This window comes from Nematolebias whitei, chromosome 6 (assembly GCF_014905685.2).
Source record: "Nematolebias whitei isolate Nwh7 chromosome 6, NemWhi1, whole genome shotgun sequence".
In the NCBI taxonomy this organism is placed as follows: Eukaryota; Metazoa; Chordata; class Actinopteri; order Cyprinodontiformes; family Rivulidae; genus Nematolebias; species Nematolebias whitei.
In genome coordinates, this window is record NC_056503.1 from 23,667,914 (window position 1) to 23,679,314 (window position 11,401).

At 37.3% G+C, this 11,401-nt stretch overlaps 1 protein-coding gene across 1 annotated transcript in view; it reads right to left on the reverse strand.

The window, feature by feature from the left end:
• The window catches only part of LOC119410853 (Down syndrome cell adhesion molecule homolog), an 18,286-nt gene continuing 6,885 nt past the window's right edge, over positions 1-11,401 (reverse strand). Inside the window, exons 2-8 of the mRNA XM_037677774.1 lie at positions 10,586-10,864; positions 10,052-10,327; positions 7,790-8,086; positions 6,118-6,390; positions 488-766; positions 213-385; positions 1-105 (exon numbers count right to left, since the gene is read on the reverse strand). Coding sequence (XP_037533702.1) covers positions 1-105; positions 213-385; positions 488-766; positions 6,118-6,390; positions 7,790-8,086; positions 10,052-10,327; positions 10,586-10,864 — 1,682 coding nt within the window. The remainder of the gene's footprint in view (positions 106-212; positions 386-487; positions 767-6,117; positions 6,391-7,789; positions 8,087-10,051; positions 10,328-10,585; positions 10,865-11,401) is intronic.

Below are 11,401 nucleotides of genomic sequence, written 5' to 3' on the forward strand. Positions count from 1 at the left end.
TCATTCCAGGTTATATGGATGAAAACCAAACATCTGGGCCTCCTCTTCATCTGTCCTTCTCAAGGGGCTGAACTCATCTGCCTCCCTCTTGTTTCTGTCTCTCTTCTAAGGATGCAGGTGGAGACCTGGCACAACTCACAGCTGATGTTTTACATCACATGTGTAGACTGCTGTATGTAAACATATCTCTGTCCACACACACACCTTTTCACCAGCAATGAGTAAACCACGTGGTATCCATTCAAATTATTTAAACTTAATGTACCTTTAGAGTGTTCCCAAACAATGGTGGGAGGTGGATAGCCTTCAGCAGAGCAGTTCAGAGTCACAGTCTTCCCATAGATCCCATCTTGGTTCTCAGGCTGAACCACAAACTGTGGAGGAACTGTTCATAGATGCACAAAAAGCAGGAGATTATCTGGTTTTACCTCTAGCAAGACAAACGAGCCATCTCAAAGTGACTTCCTGTAGGATTGTGTTATCTGACCTCTCACGATGAGCTGACTCTGGTGCTCCACAACAGCAGCTTCATTGCGGGCGATGCACGTATAGTTGCCGTTATGGTCAGGCGTCAGGTTGTTGATTCGCAGAGAGCTGGTGAAGTCGATATTGTCGACAGTCACGCCCAGGCTGATGGGGATTGGCCGGCCGTCTTTCTGCCAGGTAATGTCCAACGGTCTGTCACCTGACATGACCACACAGGGGATGAAGACCCGCTGACCAATGGTGAAACGCTGGAACTCAAAGGGCTGGATGTAGGGAGGAACTGTAGGCAGGAGAAATAGCAAATGTACTGTTGGATAACAATTTCAAAGACTACTTACTTCTTTTTACTAGGGCAAGTACTGTGTCCTTTAAAAAAATCCACAATTGCTGAATCTTTTCTTTAAAAATACAACAGAATGTAGTTATAAATAGATTTTAAATCTGCAATATTAGTTATTGCCCACTGGCAAAGGTGATAATATTTTTGCCCATGTCTATGTGTATGTGTAAATGGGTACTTGTTTGTCAAAGTTTAGTGTTTTTCATTGTCATTTGCATCACATGTGGTATCTGAGGTGGAACGAAAGTGTGTACTTAAGGTCCCAGTTACACCCAAAAATAGCAAAAGTGTAAAGTATAAAAAAGTAACAGTATACAAAGACCTAAGATATACACTAAACAATAATAATGTAATATAACATAGTATATTAAACAGCAGCCTGAACATGAGTCTGTTGTGAGTAGATGGGTATGAATGCAGCAGCTTAAAGGCAAGAAATCAGCAGCATGGATAATCAGCAGCACATATAAGTCACATATCACCAATTAAAATGACATTACTGTGGTTTTCCTGGTTAGGGAAAACTGGTTAGAGTCATGAGCAAAATGATAATCATAATCAGTTAATATAGATTTCTAATTAATTAATTAACTAACTAATTAATTGGATTAATAATAATCAGATGATTCATTAGATTGATTTTAAGAAAACTATCAGAAAGTAATTATTATTAGATTTATATTTAAAACTGATTGCCTTTTGGAATTAACCTTATTTAAGATGGCTCCCAGAGATAAGCAACCTTGACACATTTAACAATGGACACAATTAAGCCAGTTTTTACAAATATTTGCCTAAAATTAGACATTAGATGAGTGTGTATCATTCCCAATACATACTCTGTTTTTAGAACATCAGCTACTGGAGTCACCTGTGTCTGTTAGCAAAATATCTCATGAACCACTGAACAAAGCCAAAAGCCCTAAGAAAGTAACGACTGAATGTACATTTACAACCTTTTCCTTTATATTTAACCTTCATTTAACCAGGCAAATCCCATTGAGATCACAGATCTCTTTTGCAAGGGAGGCCTGGGCCTGCATGTTTTTGGTCTGTGGGAGAAAACCCACACAGGCACAAGGAGAACATGCAAACTCCACACAGAAAGACCCCAGGTTGAACCTAGGATCTTCTTGCTGTGAGGCAACATTGCTAACCACTGAGTTGTCGTGCTGCCAGACATTTTTATAGGCAACTCAATTCAAGATTACCTTCACAGTCAACTTACTGTAGGAAACAAAAATGTTAGACAGTGTGACTGTCAGTGACACAAACATTAAGCTAAAATTGGTGCAGAAGTGGCTGAATATTATCTCCAACACCTGCTTTAAGCACTAGACATCGTGCAATATGTTTGCTTGGAACATTGGCATTACGTATTCATGTCAACTCTGTTGGTCTGTTAGCAAAATATATCATAAACCACATACACGGACATATAAAACTTGTAGACTGTAATCATTTTATAGACATTAAATTTCAGTCAACCCAATACCATCAATCCATCCATCCATCCAATATCTTTACTCGCTTCTTCCTTTTTGGGTCACCAGGGTCGCCGGTGCCCATGTCCAACAATCACGGTGCAAGAGGCAGAGGACATCCTGGACAGGTCTCTAGTCCATCACAGGGACACATAGAGACAAACGAAACAAACAACCATTCACACTCTCACTCACACCTAGGGACAATTTAGAGTTACCAATCAGCCTAACATGCATGTTTTTGGTTTGTGGGTGGAAACCAGAGTATGCGGAGAAAATACACATATGCACAAAGAGAACATGCAAAGTCTGCCCAGAAGGGCCCCCTGACCAGTATTTGAACCAGGATAACCTGCTCGCTGAGAGGCAGCAGCTCTATCAACTGCACCACCGTGCTTCCCCTACCCAATACCATACTGGCCACCAAATCTAAACATTAGCAAACACTAAAATGCCTTTGAGTCAGTTAATTTTCCAAATATTTAGCTAAAGTGTGGTGTAGTAGTTGCTGAGCATCATCTTCAACAAGTACCTTGCATGATGTCACATATCACGAGATCATTAATAGTGTTATTTACAAGGTTTGGCCAAAACAGTTATCTGTGTTTTCTCAGCACAATAAGATTCTTGTTTAAAACTCAAAAGGTGGTGGTGGTATGTGATATTCTTAAAGGAATGCTAGGTTTTTAATCAAATTTGGTTATTACCTCAAATAAATCCTGCATTATAAGAAGCTGATACAGCATGAAATTTACTCTATCAGGTTAAGAAACAAAGGCAGGCTGCTCATGCAATAATAATTCATTTAAATTGGTTGTGTTATATTTTCTGGGAAATCTCCAGCAATTGCACAAGCCGTCTGCGAATACGTTCAAGTGAGTTCAAACAGCGCTGAAATAAGCAGCACTTTAGCAGTTTATTTAATTCAAAACAAAGTGGAGATAATGGACTCCAGGGATTTTCCCACAACACTTTCACATTTTAAGCATGAGTAGAGTAAATTAACAAATGCACTCGCACGCTACAGCACCACTGGGAAGTGTTGCTTTATATCATCACTCTCTCCGTTGCCATCACTCTTGTTTTTCTTGGCTCCATGGGAAAGTGCTCTAAAGTGACGACAAGCCACCGTAATGGAGTCATAATGGGGAAGCCCTTTTTCAGTATACCTACTCTAGTTGTAAGATCTCAGAGGAGATCAGTCGCTGCGTTCTGTAAAATCATGAATGAATCATGCGACTTAAACACAATATATTGAGCCAACAGTGATTTGACTTGTGTAATTTACTGCTCTTATTCCTTTAGGAATTTCATAAATAAATGTAATCGTCAAGTCTGATAACATCTATTGACCTCAAATAACTGCTGATTTTTTCTTGTTTAGAGTTTAGAAAGTATGCAATTTTGGCAGAAGCTTGTTTCTTTTCCATACACCAACAAAATACTTGTTACCCTTCATTCATTCATTCATTCATTCAACCTTTATTTAGACAGATAAATCACACTGAGCCTCAAAGACTCATTTACAAGTGAGCCCTGTTCAGACAGACAAAAAGTAGTGAAAGTGAACACATGTAGGATTTGGAGGCAAAAAAAAAAAAAAAATCCTATCAAACTCTTTCTTCTTGGCTGAGAAGAAAGAGTTTGATATTGAAAAAAACACCTCGCACATACAAGCGCATGGTGAAGTAGACGTTCCACAGGGGGTGGTGGTGGGGGGGAGACGAGACGACAAGGGCGGTGAGAGTGTCCAAGGACACTCCCAATGGCACTGTAGGAGTTCTGATAAGGATGGAATAATCAGCAGTTCCATCTGGTGAGATCCATGGACATTTTCAAAACATAAACATTCATAAGTAGGTAATTCTAATAATAAATAATAATATTTTCATTTATTTAACCTTTAGTTATATGGGTAGTCTCATATAGTATATATATATATATATATATATATATATATATATATATATATATATATATATATATATATATATATGTATTTATTTATATGTATAATTATATATATATATATATATACATATAATAGTCTAAGTTTAACTTGAACTTGTGGCCATTTACACCTATAGTATTAAATAATATGAATTATTGGATTACATACGGTCAGACAACAGCGGCGGCCATTTTAAATCAAGTTGACTCTAGCTGCATCCAACGATGACTTTCTGCAAGTCTCTTTAAAATACATCCTTTGAGTCCTGAAATATTTTCCAACAGACAGGCTAATGAACAAGTCTTCTCTTCTCAGAGACTTTTCAGTTCTCTTTTAATGAGTTTATACAAAAAGTACAAAAGTGAAAGAGATCCTAACAACCTTCAGGAGGGATGGACGGGACAGTGATCTGCCTATGAGTTCAACAACTCACCAGCTAAACAGTTTAGAATCTTGGAAATCTGCACCTTTGAGTTTTGAACTGAGAAACCTTTTTGGATAAGAGGTGAAATAATGTTAAGAACCAAATGAACACATCAAAATATCTGGTCACTTTTGATTCAGTTACTAAAGGATTGAACAACTCAAACCAAAACTAATGGCTTGTTGAAAGAACATTTAATAGAAAAAAATAAAATCTAATGTCTGCTGGTGACCTGTGGAAATGCTTTTAGGTTGTTTAATAGCTTTTTGGATATATTAAAATATTTATTGATTATTTAAAATCCTTTGACAAAAGTATTATCTTTAATATAAAATTAACATTAAGTTTCAGTCTTTTCGGTTAGAAATAAAGAAAAATTTCAAAACAACAAAGTATCTCTAGCTGCAAACAGGACCTCACTGCTAACAGGACCATGCTGCTAACAGCACCACACTGCTAACAGGACCATGCTGTTAACAGGACCATGCTGCTAACAGGACCATGCTGCTAACAGCACCACACTGCTAACAGGACCATGTTGCTAACAGAACCTCACTGCAAATAGACACATGCTACAACAGGACCAAGTTGCTAACAGAACATTGCTGCTAATAGAACCACATAACTAACAGGACCACACCTCTAACAGTACCATGCTGCTAACAGGACCATGCTACTAACAGGGCCAGCTGTTAACAGGACCATGCTGTTAACAGTTCCATGCTGTTAACAGGAGACCATGCTGCTAACAGGACCATGCTGCTAACAGGACCATTCTGTTAACAGTACCATGCTGTTAACAGGACCATGCTCCTAACAGGACCATGCTGTTAACAGTATCATGCTGTTAACAAGACCATGCTGCTAACAGGGCCATGCTGTTAACAGGACCATGCTGCTAACATGATCACTCTGCTAATAGGACCACACTGCTAACATGATCATGCTGCTAACAAGACCACTCTGCTAACAGGACCATGCTGTTAACAGTATCATACTGTTAACAGTACCATGCTGCTATCAGTACCATACTGTTAACAAGACCCTGCTGCTAATGGACCATGCTGCTAACAGTACCATGCTGTTAACAGGACCATGCTGTTAACAGGACCATGCTGCTAACAGTACCATGCTGTTAACAGGACCACTCTGCTAACAGGGCCATGCTGCTAACAGGACCAATCTGATAACAGGGCCATGCGGCTAACAGCAACACTGTTTTAATAACTCTATTTTTTATATTAATTGCTTTTTATTGTATATTGTTGAGTGTACTTTATGTTTTCTGTCTAAAACAGGTCTCTTTTGAAAAAGAGTCCTCGTGACTCTATGAGACTAACCTGTATAAATTAAGTTTAAATAAAACTATTCTCAAAGTTGTGCATAATTTTTGACTTTACCAACCTTTGCTGCTGCAGCTCAAAGCACTCACCTTTCACGCGAACATGAACGCTCTGGATCTCCATCTTGTTGGGCTGCACCATCACCTTGCAGTTGTACTCTCCAGCATCCACCTGCTGCACATTGCTCAGCTTGAGTGTCCCGTTGTTCTCAAAGGCCCGCTGTCTGTGGTTGAACGGCAGCAGAGCGGAGTTCTTGTACCACTTGATGGAGTAGTAAGGGTAGCCAATGACACGGCAATGAACAAAGGCATCCCGTCCAGCGATTGCTGTGATGTTTTTCATTGGTCGGATGCTGGCGTGGCCTGAAAGAAAACAAAGATAGGAGAAAAGGTTCTCAATGACAACTAAGAGGAGATATTTTTAAAATAAATATATTAACTAAAGACTTTTGGAATTTACAGCTAAATGTGTTTTTCTCCACAGCTTCAGACATAATATCTGCTGGAAACAGCTGTTCTAAACTGATCTTGTAGTTGTTGCTAAGTATTAGGCAGTATAACAAGAAGCAGATTAAAGTGAGTCAACAATCTCAAGTAATGTTTAAAAACCCATGTAGTAAAGCTACTTATGTCTGTAATAATCATCATCTTCTTTATACGTTTAGAGCCTCATTCTGTACATATTCTAATGGAAAGATTAGTCAATTAAACATTTGTTTGTAAAAGATAAACAGTCTGCTTGAATAAAACAAAGTACACATAGACACAGACACATATTAATAGACTCTCACTCACACAACCACACAGGAATGTAACAGAGAAAACATAATTTTCTTCTAGTCATTTGATAATTTTCTTCTAGTCATTTGCAAGCCAAGATAATTAATTTACAGTAAAGTACAAGCAACGATATAGTAACAATATGACGAGAGAGTAACATTTAAGAAATAGTTTCATCATATTAAAGTGATGTTCAATCAAATAGTTATCGGTAGTTAGTACTTTACTAACTGAGACGTCAGTAACAGAGCACAGATTATAGAGACGAGACTGAAGACTGTCCAGGCTGGACTGATGGATATTCAAACAATGGTTCAGTCTTTAAAAACAACTCTTTCTTAAAAACGTTGTCCCTCTATGAAAGAATGTTATATTAGATAATAATAAATCTTGACAGTTTTGCATAATTTTGCTCGTTTATAGTTTGTTTGCTCAAACAAACAACAGTTGTGTCACTAAGTGAACTTATGTAGTCCTTTTTGAGAAAAAGTTATTTATAAAGCAGAAAAACAACATAAAACATGTCTTCACTTTCCATTAGCCTAGCATAGACAAGAACATCTGCTCTTTTCTCCAAACTACATTTGTTGATGTTATGGCTGATAAAGTACTAACTACTGATAACTTTTTGAAACAACATTACTCAAAAACACGACTGTCCTTTTGTATAGGATGGAATCAAAATGGTAGAACCAATGAAAAAGAAAAAAAGAAAATAAAATAGAAGCGTAAACACAAAACCTTTATGGTCATGTGCTTGTTTTAAGGTTTAACATCAATATTACAACGCTAAACGGTTCCAAAAGCAAACTATTTAAATAAATTTACAAACGAGTAAAAAACAAACTATGTTAAAAAATCCCCAACAACCCACAAAATACAATATAAATGCATATTCAAGTCCCAACCACAACAGTCACTCGTTGACACAGACACACAGATTGTATATTGTTGTTCTTGGAGGAGCTGATTGGACAAGCACCTCTTACGTTTATTCGAGCCTGGTGGTACACGACCCCGGCCGAGTTGCTGCACGTGCACCTATACAACCCGCCATCCTGCACCTGGGTGTGTGTGACATTGAGCTGGCTGACCACGTGGCCCTCGTGGGTCTCGTAGTGACCCAGGTGGTGGTGGCTGTCTTTGATGACAGGGTCGTCGTCCAGCGACCAGCTGCACCGGGGAGGCGGTGTTCCTTTGACGTTGCAGACCATGAACAGGGGCTCGTTGGGGTTCACCACTTTCTCACTGAAGGAGGACAAAATTTTGGGAGTGCCATCTAGTTGGGGGAGAAGATGGAGCATGGGGGTGAGTGGAAAAAAAGGAGTAATATTAATTAAAATTAAATGATAACTTTTTACAGAACTCTACTAATTATCTATTGTATCTCTTTAAAATAGTGATACAGGAGTTCCATATTATTGAATATACTGAATTAAAAACAAAGGAATTAATTAATAAAAATCATAATTATCTACATAAAATGAATTTTTTAAAAATCACCAAATTTACAATTTAGAAACAACCAAACAATTGAAACAACATCAACAAACAAAAACAGTATGTGTAAACTCTTAATTGGTAATGTAAAAAAAAAGAATAAATAAATATGTTAATCCATCCATCCATTGTGCATGCATACATACACACATACATACATATATGTACAGTATACATACATACATATATACACACATAAATACATACATACATGTACAGTATACATACATACATATATACACACATAAATACATACATACATGTACAGTATACGTGCATGCATACATACATGTATATATACATACATACGTATGTACAGATGTACATACACACATACGTATATACATATATACACATATAAACATACATACATACGTATACACACACACACATACAGACATACATAAATACATAAATTCATACATATATACACATATACATACATATATACAGTACATACAAATATATATACATACATACAAACATAAACTATTTCTATGCCATGCAAAGTGGTTATAGGATCAGCAGACATTTTATTTGGAAGCAAAGAGATAAAAATGAAAAGACTCAATAGAAGTAAATCAAGAAATGTTACAGCATGTAAGAAAAGTCACTTGAAATTAACTAGTTGCAATTAAACAATTTTTGCATGTTTTTTATATATATATATATATATATATATATATATATATATATATATATATATATATATATATATATATATATATATACATAATTAATTAATTAATTATATTTGCAACTTTCACACTGTGTCTTGTCTAGGACACAGAGTGAGACTTTATATATATATTTTTTTTACACCTCCACTCCCCCTCGTTTTTCTTTTCCTTCTCTGAAAAAAGGCTGCGCCTCTCGAGGCCGGCAGCCTCAGTCACTTCCGTCTCCCCATGTCTGTTTGTTTATGTTTCTCTCGGACGGGATGTCCTAAAATGTAATTTCGTTTTGCTTTGGTGCAATGACTATAAAGCTGATTCTGATATATATATATATATATATATATATATATATATATATATATATATATATATATATATATATATATAATATATATCATTGTAAATATTAGTTTTTGATCAGAATAAGAATCTTTAAATTTGTTAGTTTTCTTTGTTTGCTTGTAGTTACTTTTATTCTTTAGTTATAAGATAAAATGGTGATTTACAATAAATGAAATAAAGTTAAACAAGTTTACATATTTATTTTTGTCATCCACAAGGTTTGAAATTGCTTTTCAGTGCGCACATAATTGTTACTATTGCAGATGGACTACAGATATTTTTTCTTTTCACCACCTATAAAAAACATTTATTATCATTTATTACTGTAGGAAAATATTTTTTGTTCTAAGAAAAGCCATCCTGACTGGTCTTTACTAGGCCTTTGCCATTTGCTGCTTCGTATCAGACACAAAGAGTCTTTGGCTTTCAAGATGCATCTGCCTGCTGTTTCTCTCTGATAATCTCAGTCTATTCCACGTGATTATAGATTATCAATATCTTCTTCCAACAGCTCCCAGACCACAGGAGCTGGTTGCCTAAGCAACGCTGCTGATGTAAGGTACTGGACAACAGCGTGTACAGACGTGTTTTTGAAGCTTTTAATGGCAGCACAGAGTCATTGTGATGTATACTATGCGCTAATCTGCCAACTCAGATTACTCATAGAACTGCTGCTGCACTGTGAACTTTGTATGGATTCCTTCATACTGAGGCTTTTTTTTTACCTTCCAGGATAACCTGCACAAAGTCCTGCGCAGACATCTTGCCCTTCCTGGCAAAGCATTGGTAAGCTCCTCCATCACTTTTTGCCATTCCTTCAATGATCAGGTTCTCGCGGTTCAGCCCAGTGAAGCGAACGTTGTTCCCAGGGTAGATGATCTCTCCATTGCGATACCAGGAGATCTCATACTCATCTGAACCACTCACACTACAGGACAGAGACACCTTGCTGCCCACGCTGCCCTTGACCTTTCGAGGGCTGACCACCGCCTTCAATGGCTCTACAAACACAGAAACCAGAACATTTATTGAAAGTGATGGTGACAAACTGATGATGACGAGAAAAGGTCGAGAATGTTCAGAAGATACCTGACCATCATGGTAGAATATGAGGTGAAATGATTAATGGTTTGGTCATATGCTATGGTACAAGAATGCACATTTTAGCAACATTTTTATATAAAAACCAGGATCAGTGGATCAGTTTCAGCTACAATCACATTGCAGAGGTGTATTGTTCCACCTTATAACATACTTACGTCTGACATACAGGCGTCCCATGACCTCGGCGTTGCCATAACTGTTCCACACTTCACAGACGTATGTCCCTGAGTCACTGGGCTGTGCGTTTTCTATCAGCAACCCTGAAATGGTCTGGCGAAAGCGACTGTCTGGCTCCAGTGGGCTGTTGTCCTTCAGCCAACGGTATTTGGGCGGCGGGTATCCTGAGGCCTTACAGGGCAGCTCCACTCGACGATTTATTATCACCTCTCTGCGGTCAAAGCCATCCAAGATGGCTGGCTCAGCATTGGTGGGGTCTGGACCAAGCAGAAAATGTAGTGTTAATTAGTGGAGGGTTAAAGCCTGGTGCCAGGCAGTCTGATGGAAGACTGATTGTTGGGATCAATATTTAGCTTCATAAACTGCACATTTTATGTGGACTAGAAGAAGCTTTCTTTTCTTTTTCATCCATCTTTTCACTGAACCCTAAATGTAATATAAAGACTTAGCATTACTTGAAGCTTGATATGAATGCATATCACCCACTGCCTGTCATGCCACAGTTTGAAACTAAGAAAAGCTTAAGTGGGCTAATGATGAAGTTATAACCATTTTGGCCAAACCTTGAAAAAAATTAATTATTAATATAGCAAGATCTCACATTTAGAATATTTGTTGTTAAACAAATATATTGGTGTAAAATTGATTGAATTACAGTAGCCCCTCGTTTATTGTGGGGGATCTGTACCCTGAAGCCCCGCGATAAGTGAAAAAACATGACGTTGGAATAGTGGTACCAGTAAGTAGCAGTTTATTATAGTATATATACATATATATATATATACACACACATA